The sequence below is a fragment of the Mercenaria mercenaria genome, chromosome 19, assembly GCF_021730395.1.
Source record: "Mercenaria mercenaria strain notata chromosome 19, MADL_Memer_1, whole genome shotgun sequence".
NCBI lineage: Eukaryota > Metazoa > Mollusca > Bivalvia > Venerida > Veneridae > Mercenaria > Mercenaria mercenaria.
This window is the reverse complement of record NC_069379.1, coordinates 45,200,956-45,219,053: the sequence shown is the minus strand read 5'-3', so window position 1 is coordinate 45,219,053 and position 18,098 is coordinate 45,200,956. Positions and strand designations below refer to the sequence as shown.

The 18,098-nt window shown below is 33.9% G+C and overlaps 1 protein-coding gene across 3 annotated transcripts in view; it reads left to right on the top strand.

Annotated features, from left to right (window-relative positions):
• The window catches only part of LOC123542054 (ubiquitin carboxyl-terminal hydrolase 8-like), a 72,803-nt gene extending 62,775 nt beyond the window's left edge, over positions 1-10,028 (top strand). For all 3 annotated transcript variants that reach the window (XM_053531134.1, XM_053531132.1, XM_053531133.1), the window contains exons 19-27: positions 192-297; positions 668-772; positions 1,556-1,678; positions 2,790-2,903; positions 3,825-3,967; positions 4,385-4,511; positions 5,261-5,291; positions 6,577-6,665; positions 7,130-10,028. In XM_053531134.1, coding sequence (XP_053387109.1) covers positions 192-297; positions 668-772; positions 1,556-1,678; positions 2,790-2,903; positions 3,825-3,967; positions 4,385-4,511; positions 5,261-5,291; positions 6,577-6,665; positions 7,130-7,204 — 913 coding nt within the window. In that variant the 3' untranslated portion in view covers positions 7,205-10,028. The remainder of the gene's footprint in view (positions 1-191; positions 298-667; positions 773-1,555; positions 1,679-2,789; positions 2,904-3,824; positions 3,968-4,384; positions 4,512-5,260; positions 5,292-6,576; positions 6,666-7,129) is intronic.
• Positions 10,029-18,098: the final 8,070 nt, after the last annotated feature.

Below are 18,098 nucleotides of genomic sequence, written 5' to 3'. Positions count from 1 at the left end.
TCGGATAAACTTTTCCTGATCATCATTTAAATAACGCAAGTGTTCTTGAGAAAATAATGCTTTACTGGAAGTAGTTTGTTTTTATTTCTTCAATTATTTGTTGAATTCCACAAAATTATCGTTTGTGCAAAAAAAAGAGAAGTTATACCCGCAAAAGTAGATGACTAAATATTTTGTGTTACTTTTTTCAGGGGAGAGAAGGCAGGCAACTTATGGGAAGTAACAGATGATTTTGCTTACCTAGTTAAGTCCCTTTGGTCAGGACAGTACAGATTTATAACTCCAAGGGACTTTAAGGTATGGTTATGTAGAAAAGATAGAAAGATACCTTTTGCAAAAAAATACGCAGATCTACTTTATACAATTTTAGAACTCCAGTGAATTTATACCAAGATTTTTTGAAAGCATGAAATCGGTAATATTTGTGGGGGACTAATTTTTGTGGATATTGTGCATGTATTAATTCACGAAATAAAGTACAGTCAAAATTCATTTGCTCTAACTCAGGTAATTGGAACCCCACCATTCGCTTGGACTCCTTGTCTTGTCCGGGAAAAAAACCTAAAACTCTAAAGTTGGAAAGTCGCCGTGTGACCTATAATTGTGTCAGTGTGACGTAAACCGACAAAAAATTATATTGAATTATTCTATGTATATTTATTTACAGTCTGTTGTTGGAAGACAGCAGCCTATGTTTGCTGGGTACGAACAACAGGACAGTCAGGAATTCTTAACATTTCTTCTAGACAGTTTACACGAGGGACTTAACAAGGTATATTTAGGATAAAATACGTACGCTAAAGCTTTTTCACATAATTATGTCGAATGAAATATGCAAGGGAGAGAATATTAATATTTCTCCTAGACAGTTTACATGAGGGACTTAATAAGGTATTATCAGGATAAAAATTTACATTTATAAGGATTTACTCACATATACAGGAAGAAATAAGCAAGGGATATAATCTTACTTCGGACTGAATTAACAGACAACTTTTTATTAATGATAAGCTTTTAATATTGATGGCTTTTTGTCTGTTTCCTACAGTTTTTTTTTTTCCGTAAATACACTTAGAGGTCTCAGATTTTGCTCAATTGTAATGAAACTTGGTAAGATTGTTTCTGCTTAGGAAGATGTTTTGATTTCTTATATATTGAGAAATTCAATATAGAAAGTTGAATAGTATTCAGTGATTTGAGAGATAGTAATATCATCCTAGTAAAAGTTTTCACACTAATTGGAAAAACTTTGTATCTCAGATAATGCATATTGATAAAAAGGAATGATTTTGTCAGTTAACTCAGACATTTTGAAAATCAAAGTTTTATCCTGCCATTATTGTAACTGTAATAAGCTATAAATTACACACTTGAACCTCTTTAAACTGAACAACCTTTGGACCACAGTAAAATTTTAGGGGTTTCTGGTATTTAAGGGTTTCAGTTATTTAGAGGTTTCTGGTATTCAGGGGTTTCAGTTATTTAGGGGTATCTGGTATTGTTGGGTTCTAGTTTAGAGGAGTTTCACTGTACTTGCAATTTTAATTTCTCGTAGGTGAAGACGCGTCCAAAGATTGCTGAGCAGGATAATGATAAGTTACCGGATCACATTGGAGCCGAACTAGCGTGGAAGAATCACAAACTTCATAATGAATCTATAATAGTGGAGCTGTTTCAGGTTTGAAGATTTTACATATTTTATTTAATGGCCAATATATAGCTGTTAAAAAAACAATTAAAAAGCTGCTTGAAAAACAAAAAATTCCAGTTTTAGTATTTTGGTTATAAAGAATTTATCAGGAATGTGAATGTGCCTTTGGTTGTTCTTGCTTTTGTAATGGACTGAATTGCTTCAATGGATCTTACTTAAGACCCATAGATTTCTGTTGAAACGTTCACTTTATGAAACTTCCTATCAAATACAGTTGAACTTTGTTTGCTTGAACTCGGATAATTTGTACACAGTCCATCGCTCCAACTCATCGTCAGGTCCCAGCAAAATATCTTTATAATATGTTTTGTTTGGATGGCTAGAACAACCGAAAACTCAAATAAATTTTGTTTATCCTGTCAGGTTCAAGCACACCAAGTTTGACTGTATATTTTTGCAACAGTATGTACTATTTGATACAGAGTTGGAGGCAGCTATTTATGGATTTTATAGTTGTATCAGTTTATGATGTTAGATACATGAGCCATGCCATGAGAAAACCAACATAGTGGGTTTGCGACCAGCATGGATCCAGACCAGCCTGCGCATCCGCGCAGTCTGGTCAAGATCCATGCTGTTCGCTTTTAAAGCCTACTGCAATTATAGAAACTGTTAGTGAACAGCATGGATCCAGACCAGTCTGCGCATCCGCGCCGTCTGGTCAGGATGCATGCTGTTTGCTTTCAGTCTATTGCAGTTAGAGAAACTGTTAGCGAACAGCATGGATCCTGACCAGATTGTGCAGATGCGCAGGCTGGTCTGGATTCATGCTGGTCGCAAAGCCACTATGTTGGTTTTCTCATGGCGCGGCTCATATTTTATTTCTCTTGAATAAATTACAGGAAATCAATGACATAAAGGTGATCAATTTTATGAACGGTTGAAACTCAATATCTCAAACTCTTATCTCAACATTCCCGCTATCTTAGAAGACATTATTAGTCCCATGCAGAAAACTGATGCACAAAATTTAATTTTAAGTTAAATATAGGTTGTCTCGAAGTAAAACGTTTAATCCCTTTGAATTTTGGATACAGAGTTTCAACTGTATTTCATATACCAGATTTGTGTGTTTTAGGGCCAACTGAAGTCGACCATTATGTGCCTAACATGTCGGAAGCGGAGTGTTACATTCCAGGCGTTCATGTTTCTTTCGCTTCCAATCCCGTCATCCAACAGATGTACACTACAGGTAAAAATCAGCATTTCTTTTTACAGTAAATCCCAAAGTTGGGAAATTCTGACCTGACTGTTTTGTCTGTTTTAAGGTTGCTTGTAGTTTAGTTGTTTGTTGTTTTTCTTTCCATAATACTGTTCCTGTACACTCGGGGAACATGGACTGTGTTGAAATGATAGTAGATGTTGTTTACAAGCAGAAAAAATAATTTCATTCTTGAATAATTGTTTTTAATGCCCCCGAAGGGAGGCATAATAGTTTTCAACTGTCCGTTCGTTCATTTGTTCATTTGTCACAACATTAGCTTTTTGCAGGAAGGCACTTTACTCGCGAACCACTGCACCCAGGACCTTTAAACTAAACATGCTGATAGTACTTATTGAGTACACGACTCCTACTGACTTTGGGGTCACCCGGTCAAAGGTCAGGGTCACCAGGTCAAAGGAAAAGGCGCTGCGGGGGCATTTGTCACCATTAGTGACAGCTCTTGTTCTGTAATTATTCTGAAATAAAAAAGAACAACTCCCCTCCAGGAATGGATTAAACAATTTCCAGTTGAGCCAATGGCAGATGTTATATTTACCTCCCAAGATTCTAGTCTGGGCTGATACTGATGGAAACAGTACAGAACTTGAGCAACCCATCCAGAACTTAACCCTAGTCAAAATATCATGACCTGGGATCACTGGCATTGTAGTTTAACTGGCTAACCACTGCGCGACTCATTCTCCAAATGATGTTTTATCAACATTCTTTTAAATTGACAGTTTATCCTTTCAAACAGCTTTTAAATGGAAATCAAAATTTTGTGAATAGCATGTAACTATATAATGTTTTATCACACCTTTACCAAACCTAACAAACAAAACTAAGAAGCGTTTTGTCAACACAACATGTTAAAAAAAATGAAACTAACACTAATGTACGTATTTTCAGGACTGCTTACGGCAGTTTGCGGCGGAGGAAAAAATGACAGGAAGTTCGCGGTGGAAATGTCCTCAGTGTAAATGTTACCGTGACTCTGTCAAGAACATTGTCATTTGGAAGTTGCCGCATATATTATTGATAGCATTGAACAGGTAGAGTATTTTTACCAAGTAACAGTAAATCTTGCCTGGAAATTTAGGAAATATAATTAGAATGTCTCTGTAACTTGAATTGAAAATGAAGCTTATATTAGATGCACTGATACAGTTAACAAGGAGAGGGGTAGTGTAGCAGATAAGGTGTAGTCATCTCAAGCCAGGGGTTATAAGTTCAAGCCCAGTTTAGATCTTGCACATTTGTGTATGTAGATTTGTATATGAACAGTAATGAAGGTTTTAATATCTTACAGATTTGTGTATGAACAGTAATGAAGGTTTTATCTTACATATTTGTGTATGAAGGTTTTATCTTACAGATTTGTGTATGAAGGTTTTATCTTACAGATTTGTGTATAAATGTTTTATCTTACAGATTTGTGTATGAACAGTAATGAATGTTTTATCTTACAGATTTGTGTATGAAGGACAATGGAGAACTAAAATAAATGCCCATGTAGATTTTCCTGTAAGAGGTCTAGACATGACCACTTTTGTGAAGGGCCCACAGCCAAAACCATATAAACTATATGCAGTGTCTGTAAGTTTATCTAGAATATACATTTCTTCAGATAAATTATAAATTTTTATAGTTTTTGTAAGTTCTTTTAAGCAATATTTGGTCAAAATGCTCATGTCAGTAAGACTGTGATGATATATAAAGGGATGATGTCATTATGGCGCTAAAGTTGTGAATAGAACTCAAAGTGCATATAGATAAAGAAACTCTTAGACTTCTTCGCATTCATTCCATGTGCCAGAATTTTGTTGGATTGGTTGGTGCCCAAGCCTGTTACGACCCGGGTACTGGCATATCCCAAGAAGTTCTGCAAATGCAATGCTACAGCACATGGGATAATTTTTTTCTGTAGCGTAAAGTTTGCAAAAGCTGAAAATACAATAAAATTGATAAAATGAAAAACACTATCAAAGTTAAATTGAATACAGAGAATGTCAATGTTTTTCACTGTTGAATATGTTCATAATTAAAAGTTTTATCTGCCACCTAAACATGCAAATATCCTTAAAATACAACAGGATACAACGCACAGTTTCCAGTTCTTGGTTTTGTATTGTATACAGTTTTAACCAGATTTACCTAAGGCATTGTATGTTTTATTATTTTTATGTTGCTGTATATATCTGAAATACTGTTAAAATGATGTTAAATCTTCCAGTAATTACATAAACAAATTGAATTTTTGGTATTATTTGAATTTTTTTTAAGTAATCAAAGAATTATGCTACATGTCTTGTGCTAAATTTTAGTCATCTTTTCTTTTTTTTCAGAATCATTTTGGGACACTGGATGGAGGCCATTGTAAGTTTCAATTTTTGATACCATTTTGTCTTACCCCCAAAACATTTTTAAAATTCTTTTGCACTTACAGAGCATTTAGTTCTTCCCACAATAATAGAACATGTTTGGCTGCCGAAAGTACACTTTAAACCCACAATATCTAACTTTCTTATCTCAAAATTCTGGCTATAACCAAGAGACCACCAGACATTATCAAATTAAGGTACAGAAAATACATAATCACACTGAAAGTAACAATTTACTGTTACTTGCTTTGGTTACATTTATGATGTTTTCATTTAACAAATAGTCATTCATCAACCAGTGAATCTCAGTTCTGCATTAAGATGCACAGGAATTGCATCACGGGGGCGTTAACTTGAGTGTTAAGTATCTAATTCTAGTATGCTTGTCTCTGTTAAAACACTCGTACACTAGAATGACGTCAAGTTTACGTGCGGTGACATCAAATTTTTTGTTGCGACCTAGAAAGAGCGCTTCTATATTTTATCTAGTATTTGAGAGTAAGGACGTATTAGAATCGAAATAATTTATAGCACAAGCGCGCTCTAACACTATTTATACACTTTGGTGGTAATACGTTGTTCAAATAATTTCACAAGGGCTGCTGTGCACTCGTGAAATTATTGCGACGTATAACCACCCATCATGCATAAATAGTGATAAAGCACTCTTTTGCTATAAATTATTTCTTAAGCATCTGAATTATAAACCATAGTAAATTAAATGACAAACCACAAGAAAGCATTGATTATTTTCATTCTTACATGTTGATTGAAACACTTTGATAAAAATTATTCTGGGCTTCATTTATTAGAGTACTACTAAACTGGATGCCATATGACGTCATAATTGATGTGATAATGCTGTCCTACCCGTCTGTTTATCCCAAAATATACAGAACTTCTTTGTTATACTGGCAATTATGTCTAACCATGTTAGAATTTTGCTTATAATTGCAAATGTAGGACATGCAGATTTCAAATGCTGGCAAATAATCAGCAGCATTTTATCGAAAAGTATTACCTATTGTGTATTATGAATTCTTGTCATCGGGGATATATCTGATTTCTGTTAGATTGCAAAATACTGGTATCCTTGGAGGACTAAATTTTACACTTTTATTGGTGAATTTCCATTTTAGGTAGATATTGGCAGCTTTAGCTAAAATTAGATACACACAACTACATGTCCATTTACCCTATAATAATCCTTAAAGAATTCAAAACACCATAACTGTTAAGTCTTAGCCTAATTCTGATCATAGGATCTTTTCTTATTGTAGATACAGCATGTTGTAGAAATCCCAACACACAGAAATGGTACAAATTTGATGACCATGAAGTGTATGATACATCCGAATCTAGTGTTAAGGTAATTCTGTTTTTCTACAAGGATGGTATGGCAACTTCATGCCCCAGTATTTAAAAAAAGAAATGAGGATTTATCACTGAATTGTAGGTCAACAGTCTTCAAATCTATAACTGAAATGATGTAAAATAAAGTATGACCATAGTTGTTTCTTCTGTTGGGTTTTAAATCACAGGAAACAATTTTAGGTCGTTATGGCAACTTTCCAACATTTGGCAGCATTTGCCACTTTCGGCATCATTATAGGCAAAGCAAACGCCTGTGTAGAACCACAGACCTTTTGTAAGTCGTAAGATAGAATTCTACACCTCAAGTGGTATTCAAAAGTGATTCTGGTGAGGGGCAGCAGTTGCTTCAGTCAGTCATCTTTACCACTCAGCAGGACCCAGTATAAGAATCGAAATCCCAATTCAGTCTTGCCTGGTGTAATGCTCTAAGTTGTTTATCATAATTTCGTATAATTTCAGACGTCAGCGGCATATGTGCTGTATTACACATCTATAGATCTACTACCACCTGACTTCAAACCAAGCTTCACCTGATACTGATCATTTCCTGCTAACTTTGAACAAGCATCAGATGATACTGATCAATTTCTTCATCTTTGACCAAGCTTTAATTTATACACAAACAAACCAGATGGGCAGGCCTTATTTGGACAAGCTTTAAGATGACACTGATCAATGTCTTCTTCTTAAGACAAGCTTTGCTTGATACTGATCAGTTTTTTCAATTATAAACTTTCAGTTGGGCGTACTTCTTCAACTTAAGTTGGCACAGATCAGTTCTTTTCATCTTAAAACAAACTTCAAATGATACTGATCAGTTTAGAGCGGATGCAATGGTCTGGTGGTAACACTATCTGACTACAAAACCAGTGTTTGTGAGTAGAAGTTGAACTAGTTGGAGCCCCAGTTCCTCAAACTAAAAATGACTAACATTGGGATAAGAGTCCCTGTGTATTGGTGCTTAACACCTGCCGTGTAAAGAACCAGGGAAGCTTCTAGAATTGAAGCATCACATTACTGTATCCTCGTTCTAAAATTACTACTGGAGGCATTGCCAATCAATAGGATTTTAAATCTTAGGAAAAGTTGCAGTTGTTACCGAGCAATGGCTTCAAATTTAAGACTTGCTTTATTTTGTAACAGATCATTTTCTTTAAGTTGTTCCAATAGGTTATCATTACTGTATCAGTGAGTTTTTGAGTAGAAGTTATTGTAAAATGAAGATATACCACTCACTATCAGTGAAATAATTTGTGCTGGTCACACTTTGAAAGATTATATATTGTGTACTATTGATAGGTAGTATATACACATGCTATCTTTTTTTTTATTGTCTCATTGTGCAGAATGTGTTTAAAAGATGAGCTTTTGTGATCACTCACCGTCCATTGGTTTTTTCATCATTCAACATTTTCTTCAAACAACATTTTTGAAATAATTGGTTGGAAGTTGCTGAAACTTCAGATTGGATGTTCCACTAGTGTTCTTCTTTCAAAATTTTTCCAACCATTCTACTAAGCCTGTTCAGATTATTTTGGTTTGTCAGAACACATGGACACCAAGGGGCATGGTCTCTTTCCCTATATTTGTTATGTACATAGTCGAAAATTTAAATATCTTCTTGTAAGAACCTATTTGCCCAATGTTTAAAATAATTTCTGCAAATGATCTTTTGGCGACACTCTATACAGATTGTTCAAATTACTATGATTCATCAGAACCATGGCTGACATGGGGTCCCTTTTCTCTATAATTATGTATATAGTGATAAATATTAAAAATTTCGTCAGAAACAAGTAATTTCACAGGAATTTTTTTTTTTTTTGGCTTGTTAAGATTCTTCTGAACTGTCAAACACATGACCACTAGCGGCATTTTGAAATATAACAATTTCACAGAAATGTCCCTTGGGTGAACATCTTGAGATCTGCCAAAATATTTAAAATATCTGATGTCAAGAAAAAAACATGGCTTCCTGGGCTCAAAATATAAAACGTCTTCAAATGCCATCTCCTGAACCACTGGTGTGATTTCGAAAATAACTTCAAAATTTCCATTCATAAACCTCTGGAATCATAAAAGCCATCTGGATTCTTAAAAGAATGTTGCTGCCTGGGGTGGGTCTAGTTTTCCTTATACTGCACATTTGAAAACTTTGAAAATCCTCATTTCATCTGCAGGCCGGTTTTTCAAAGTTATTTAGCAGAAATATTTGATGTTTGAGCTGTGAAACTGGTGAGCAATACAGTCACCATGGCCCGATTGTTGTTCAGTTGTTATTTTAATATTTTGTGTGTGCTTGATTTTCATTTTATCAGAGGCATATTAAAATTTTGTTTTATTTATAAACTATAAAGTGTTTTCTGTAGGACCAGTTTCTTACTACCTACTACTATAGTGTGGGTTTGGTTATAGCGATGCTTGTATCTTTTTTTTTTAAAAAAAGAGTGAGTGAGTTGGGTTTTATGGCAAATCCACACAAAATGGTCATATATCGCTAAAAAAAAGAGCAACACATGAATTCAAAAAGTGTAATCTTGGAACTCTTATCCATCTAGAAGGTGTGACTAACTTGGAGGGTGGGTCTAGCTTAGAGGTGGGGCCAGCTAGGAAGTTTGACAACTAGGAGAAGGATCCAACTAGGAGGTGGGTCCAATTAGGAGGTGGGAAATGTTGAATAAAAAAAAAATTGCAAACATGTGACTGATGTCTCTGAAATTATGGTTTAAAATATGTGAAAATAACCAGATCTACGACATTTTATTTAACAAATAACCATGCGCTTTGAGTGGTTTGTCGTCTTATTTATTATGTTTTAAAGTTTAAAGGCACAGGAATTAAATTAAGAGGGCGTAGGCTCGAGTGATTCAATATGTCAGCATCTGAACGATTAATCGTGGTAAATTGGAAGACAAACCACAAGACCTCAATTGTTTTCATTCTAACATGTTCATTGAAATATTGAGATAAACATGCTGGGCTTCATTTATTCAGGTAATAATGAACTTGACATTAACATCATAATGTTCCGTTACTGGTCCACGTGTCAACTATTGAGTTGAACTATTATGTTTAACTGGCAATCTGTTCAGGAAATGTTAGAATTAGGTATATATGATGCACACTGCTTTTTTTTTTTGGTAAGTGTACACTCATCACTCTAAATCTAATCTGATATGGAAACTGAGAAAGATTGGTTTTTAAATGTGCAAGTGAGAAAAACTGGTTTTTAAATGTGCAATCATTCTTATATTGTGTAAATGTTGTTTTGTTTGTTTTATTTATAATATGTTTGTTACTCAACTGTTATTATTTTCTGTGAAATATTCATCCAAGATTAAAATCTCTATAAAGACTAGATTAGAACATTTAATTTAGTTATTTGCCTCCCCCCCACCCCTCTCCCCTCACAAAAGGCAGTGGCTCCATTTCTTTTATACACAGTTGTCATGTCCAGAATCATTTGAATAAAATAATTCCAGGAGAAGTTATCGTCTTCCCAGAATTGAAATCAAGCCACCACATTGATATTCCCATAAGCAAGTTCTGTTTGATTAGTACCTGTTGTCTGTATTCTATTTTGGCATTTCACAGCTCATTCGAATAATACATGAATCTGAACAAAGGGAGTGGTGGTCTAGTGGTTGTGTTGGCTTCTAAACCTGGGGTTCGTGGGTTCGAGCCCCGCTGGGATCACGACAATGACATATTGTATGACGCCAGTACTGGGTTTTCCAGGAAGCGGACTCAAAAGTGGTTCAAAACTTTAATTGCAATCGAGTTAAAATAAATTTGGATAAACTAACTTGATCAAGCTGTATAAACTACCAAAAAAAATGCCTGAATACAATATGCGAATGTGTAATTAGCCAGAAAATTGCCATTTCACCAACAGGTTTACTACCGTACCAACAAAACAAATAATTCACTTCTTAAATTTTATTCTAATTTGAAAAATAGAGATTACAATGTATAATAAGCATATAAATATAATGGCAGAAAATAGTCTGTAACAGAAAAAATATCTTCAACAACGCATAATATAGAATAATTATGTAAAAACTGATTCGAAAGATCATACCTTTACAAGTTACAATAAAACACCAACACCAGAAATCTTCGGGCAGTTATAACATGATTATAAAGGGAATATTTGTATTTGATAGAAACGTCTTTTACCAAGTGAACACCTGGGCTCATATTTTGCTCCAAGTTGCACAAAGCCCGGAAACTTTGGGACTAAAAACTGCTGATTATTCAATAATCCATAAAATTTTAATATTTTCATCATGCATAAATACTGTGTAACTGGATTATATTTGCAGCACAAAAAGTTCACAAACTGTCCATCTGGTTGCATAAATATTTATAAATCACTGAAAACTGAAGTGATTTAATCTTACTTGACAATGATGTGTCTTTGTGAACACTGTAATTAGGCCAGATAATTTTATTTCTGAATTTTCTGAATTCATGAAATTTGCAAACATTTCAACTTTTTCCGCTGAAACTTTGTAGACCTTAAGTCATTACTAGAACCTACATTCTTGCAACTTTGTAGAAAAATCTGTGAATACTTTGCAAAATTAGGTAAAAAAATGTCTTAAATTCATAACAAAAATGTTGATAAAAATACTTGTCCAGCTGCAAGAATTTCTTGGGTGTCAACATGGGTGGAAAATGTAAAAATCTGGTGTCCACAGGTGAAAGATAATCACCTTAAAATGTTCAACACATACACATCTCGATACTCTATACCCATTGTGTTCAAATTTAATCAGCAGAACAGACTGTAAAATTAAGGTAATGGGTATAGGGTATCGAGATGTGTATGTGTTGAACATTTTACGGTGATGTTTTCTGTTGTGAAAAAAAATATATATTCAGGCATACGTTTGTTTGTTTTCATATCTGGTCAGTGTATGATCATCAAAGACAAATTAAATGTCACTAATTTCGATTAGTGACAAATTCTGTTACACAACATGAAATGCAGATCATATACAGAATGGATGAGAATATCAACTTGTCAGTTTGACAACAATTTTAACTGCCATTTTAAGGTAGTGGACCCATAAATAGCAGCATCTCATGATTCAATATATGTCATAAAGGTCTTTGAATACAGCTTTTTGGTGAAGAGTTTGTTGTCAATAATAACTGGATCTAATGGCATGAAAAAAGTAGAAAATTGATCCATAATTATTTGCTCAAGCATTACAAATAATAAGAAACTGACTTGAGGTTAAAAAAACATATTGCAATAATCACTTAAACACACTATTTCTTCAAAAGTATTAATTTTATAAGTGCAAAGTTTGAAACACAATTAAAATTTGCACATCTTTACACAAACTACAGTTTGGTGTAACTGTTTTGTGGTGTGACTGAAGTGTAACTGCAATAAGGTATGATTAACTTGTAACAATATTGTATTGTAACTCTACTGGGTTTTAACTGTACTGTAGTGTATCTTTACTGTGGTGTAACAGTAACGTAGTGAATGGTAAATGTGGTGTAACAGTAATGTAGTGAATGGTAAATGTGGTGTAATTGTTATGTGGTGTAACTGAACAGTTACTGCGATGTAAATGCAGTGTAGTGTAATTAACTGTATTGGAATGTAACTTTATTGTAGTGTAACTGCACTGTAATGTAACTGTATTGCAGAGTGTAACTGTACTGCAGAGTAACTGTATTATGAAATAATGCTAATGTGATGTAACTCTACTGTGTTGTAACTGTGATGTTATGTAACTGTACTGTAGTGTAACTGGTTGTCTAACTGTACTATGGTGTAATTATTGTGGTGCAACTGTAGTGTGTGTAACTGCAGTGTGGTGTAACTGAAGTGTGGTGTAACTGTAGTGTGTGTTACTGCAGTGTGGTGTAACTGTAGTGTGTTACTGCAGTGTGGTGTAACTGAAGTGAAGTGTAATTTCTAAATCAAGATTCAAAGCTTTGCCTTCCAGACTGGCTTGGTATTTTACCTACCAAGCTCACCAGATTGGTGAGCAAAATAAACAGACAACCACATATGACTGAAATAAACAGATAGCAATTATTAAATAAGTATCTTAAGTAAACAATCATTGTCATTTTCTGATTTACACAGCTGCAAATCAACAGATAAACTACAGTTTACATACATATATACACAAAGGAATGTAGAAAAATAGCAATATTTCAAGAGTAAGTGCGCATACTGACTGGCATGCACTTATAATATAATTATAAGAGTAACATTAGAGTAAATGCAAATATAAAAATTGAACCGCACCATGGGAAAACCAACATAGTGGGTTTGCGACCAGCATGGATCCAGACCAGCCTGCGCATCTGCACAATCTGGTCAGGATCCATGCTGTTCGCTAACAGTTTCTCTTGTTTCAATAGGCTTTGAAAGTGAACAGCATGGATCCTGACCAGACTGCGCGGATGCGCAGGCTGGTCTGGATGCATGCTGGTCGCAAACCCACTATGTTGGTTTTCTCATGGCGCAGCTCATTAATCCAGAATAAATAAAAAATATGGGTTTTTAGCAGTAAGCGAGACATAATTCCTAACTTTATTGTATTTTAACTGACCAATCAAAGAGCTGCATTTTGAAGTATGTGCCCATTTCCACTTAGGTAAAATGAAGGATTTTTACAATGAACCTATAGTGACTTTAGGAATAGATATCACACTATTTCAGAAATCAAATTAGATTTTTGACTGCACATGCCCCAAACAACAAAACTACTAAGTTTCATTGAAATATTATATAGATTTAACACTTTGATTTTAGTTTAAAGTTTGAGATTTTAAACAGTGAGTGTATGATAAAGTCCGAGTAAAATATAATCACATCTCGAGTGAAATTAGAATCATTCCACAATGTTTCAGACATGTTAAAATTACGAAACTTCTGGAATAAAGAACTGACAGTGTCAAAAGACATCATTCTATATATCAATTAAATCTTTAATGGAATGTAGCATTAACATGTTAGAATACAGAACATGTAACTGACCCTAGATAAGTCACATGACAAAAGGTCATGAAATTAAGAATAAATCATACATATACCCAAACAGGGTAAAGTCATAAAACTTGTAAAATGAGGATTTCAAAATGCATGGAAGACAGAAAGTTAAACAATGTATAATTCGGGCATTACCAGATAACACAGATAGCAACCAGAAAAATTAAAAAAAAAAATGTTGTTTTTATAAAACATGGATTTCTCACTCAATCTTAACTAAACTAACTTTAATATATATATACACACATGTATCATATATATCTATAACAGTTCTAATCTATAGCATATAAATGAAATTTTACTTCAGCAAGTAAGGTTATGAATAAGAAATAGTGTTACAGAAAAAAAAAAAGAGGTGAATATCGTTATTCACTGACGTTATTTATTAAATACTGGCATTGTTTATTGTTTGATATACCATAGGCCTCAATAATTTTCATTCTAACATGCTCAAAAAAAAAAAAAAAAGAAAAGAAAAAATATGCTGATTTACATTCATCTTGTGGTAATGAACCTGACTTATTGCGGCAAAATTCAATACCATACTGGTTTATCAATAGTTTGTAAGTACATGTAAACCCATAGTTTACTGCAGAATATACAATGCAGACCAATATTTTATTGCAGAATATACAATGCTAGATTTCCCTCTTTGTTTAACTATTTAAGCATGCAAATTAAATATGTCTTACACTATTTCTTAAAGATAAATTATTATACAAAGAAGCTACAACCTTATACAACCACTGTAGTTTTTAAGCACAAAGAGGACAGATTTAAACAAATATTAAAAAAAATACATTTAATATATTATATTGCAAATACATTCAAATAATTGTGTGGTAAAGACAACTTATGAAAACTATTCTCTACAATAAACTATCTAGTATATAGGCTACTACTTTCCCTTCCCATTTAAACCAGGATGGCCACCCCAACGTGACTTCTGAATACCGTAAACCAGGATGGCCACCCCAACGTGACTTCTGAATACCGTAAACCAGGATGGCCGCCCCTACATGACTTTTGAATACCGTACACACAAAGAAAGCGACTTGATTTGGGTAACATTTTGCCTACTAGTATATTTCACTTTTTACTCGACATATTTCCACAAAATAAAATGAAATAAATGTCGGAGACAGCAAAATGAGTGCTTTCCTACACACAAAACCTCTGCCATCAGTTCTTTGTACCTTTCTCAAACACTTTCTCAAGCTGCTTTCCATGTAACAACTGTGTAGGTAACTTACACACTTCCGCAGTAAGTATGTGTGTGGTATGCAAAAGTCACATGGGCTGCAACCCTGTTAATTAACCATGAATAGTGTCGATGTACTCATGCTAAGAGACCCCCTCCCTGCTCTTAACAAAGACCACTTTTTTCATCTCCCCTAGAGGGTGGTCTATTCAGACTGGTTTGACTGTATTGAACACCTACTGTTGAATCTCGATAGCTCGCACTCCCTCGTCTCAAAATTTTGGATTTCATGACAATATTTTCAAGTCCTGACCCGAAATACGTCCACATAATATATTTTAAATTGAATTTTAGTTACCTCAAAGAGTAAACGCTCGAACCCTTAGTAATTGAGATACCGAGTTTTAACTGTAATTCCAAAGTCGAGAAGTCCAACAAGCAATAAGACAGACTGTTCTGGTTCGTTACATACAAATATTATCTAAAGCAGTTGTAACACAAATATATTGTCTCTATTTTGAACAAATAACAATTTAATAGCATAAAAACTTTTTAATGCACTTCTGTGTATATTTAACTATATAATTGAGCCATACCATGAGAAAACCAACATAGTGGGTTTGCGACCAGCATGGATCCAGACCAGCCTGCACAACGGTTTCTCTAATTACAATAGGCTTCGACAGTGAACAGCATGAATCCTGACCAGACTGCGTGGAAGCGCAAGCTGGTCTTGATCCTACTGATTGCAAATGCACCATGTTGTTTTTCTCATGGTGTGGCTCATATAAGCTTTTTAAGCAAAAGTCAATTTTAAAGGAAATTGCTTAAATAATGAAATAAAAAGTAGCTGAAGTAAACAAAATTACAGGGACAGAACAAAAATTGGTAACAGTTTTCAATGATTTACACACATGGACTAGAAAAAATATGATACGAAAATTTTGGAAACTAAAACTTAAAGTTTCAGACCTGTAATTATTGATATATTACGTATTCACTGTATAATATTTAACCTTAACCTGCTGGCAGCAAGTGATTCTGCATCTGCGACAAGTGCAGACCAAGTTCAGCCTGCACATCCATGAAGTCTGATCATAGTCTGCACTGTCCACCATTCAGTCAGTACCCTTTTGGCAAACACCCCTTTAACAGTTAATGGTACAGGATGTGCAGGCTGATCTTGATCTGCACTGGTCACAAAGGCAGAATCACTTGCCTCCAGCAGGCTAAAGGTTAGGTAATGATGATACAGAGATGAACACTATAAAGCAAAAATAACATTTAAAGGTCCATTACTAAGGGAAAGTGAGTTGGCAATTTTTTTCATAGCCAGTGCATAGACTTCTGCAAGACACTAAATAATGAAGATTGGCAAGTCAAAATTTACAGAAGGTCTTTGGAACTCAAAGAAATGTAAGTGTATTATGTTGAAATTTCAATGAATCGACAGAATGACCCCCCAGGTCTTTTTAACTTTCTTCATACTTCATAGAAAAATAATTGTACCTATACTGCGATTTATTTCGAATTTCTACATACCGACTTTCATTTTCCAATAAAATGAAATAGTTTCTGTGCTTTTTAAAAGAAATTAAAATGTTCACTTCCCTTAGTATTGGACCTTTAAATATCTCTGGTTTTAAACATACAGGAATTCAGATCTATATACATTGTATACAACAATTGTAATGCATGTAAATTAAGATCTAAAGAAGCAAGAACTTTTTATACAGGACATGTAAGAGGAAAACCCCAATTTTAATCCTTACTCTGCTTAATTTCTATAATAAACTTGTCCATCTTTCAATTTGGACAGTACCATTAACTGTTAAAAGGGGTGCTTACCAAAAAGATACTGGTTTTAAACATGTAAAAAAAAAACAACAATATTATATGCCTCTGGTTTTAAACATTGTAAGAATTCAGATCTATGAAAACAACAGTAAGACTTAATACAAACAATAAGCAAAGATTTGAACACAGAATATGAGCAGTTATAGACTGAATCACAGATTAAATAACTGTAGATTATACCAGTCATATAACAGCTACCGTATTTGTCCTTTTTGACATGCCCAGTACAGACAAATGAGCAATTATAGACTGAATCACAGATTAAAGAATAGCAGATTATACCAATCATATAACAGCTACCGTATTTGTCCATTTTGACGTGCCAAGTACAGAAAAATGACCAGTAATAGACTGAATCACAGATTAAAGAAAAGTAGATTATACCAATCATAAACAGCTACCATATTTGTCCATTTTGACATGCCCAGTACAGAAATATGACCAGTAATAGACTGAATCACAGATTAAAGAAAAGTAGATTATACCAATCATAAACAGCTACCATATTTGTCCATTTTGACATGCCCAGTACAGAAATATGAGCAGTTATAGACTGAATCACAGATTAAAGAACAGTAGAATATACCAACCATATAAGACCTACTGTATTTGTCCATTTTGACGTGCCCAGTACAGAAATATGAGCAGTTATAGACTGAATCACAGATTAAAGAACAGTAGAATATACCAACCATATAAGACCTACTTTATTTGTCCATTTTGATGTGCCCAGTACAGACAAATGAGCAGTTATAATCTGACTCACAGATTAATAAACGTTATTCACGAAAAATACAAGCTTCTACCATTCAGTTTACTGCATCTGTAACATCAATATTACTAGAATTTTAAAAAATATTCACAAGCCACATGAAGGTTTGAAAGTATCTTCCATTAAACTAAGTCATGAAGGTTTGAAAGTATCTTCCATTAAACTAAGTCAAAATTGCATTATTTTTTAAGTTTGTAAACCTACCGGTAATTGCTATGAAGAAAAATCTCCAAAACTGTTTCTGAACATGAATTAAAAACTGCTGGAGGTAATTAAAAATTTCAGCAGTTTCCACTCAGTTTGTAAAAATGTTATTTATCAAATGTTTGATGTCATGGCAGTGAAATAACATCATGTTATATTCTTGATATTGTATGACAGTAACATTTTGATGTTGACATTGTTTCAAATATAGAATTTATAGGTAACAACAGAAGAAATTTTAGTTATAGACAAACAGAAGAAATTTCAACGTTTTTCAGAAAAAAACCTTCTGTGATAAAAACAACCTTATACTTGTGTCTTTTGACACTGAATTTATATAACTTGTGAATAAAAATGATAAAAGAGC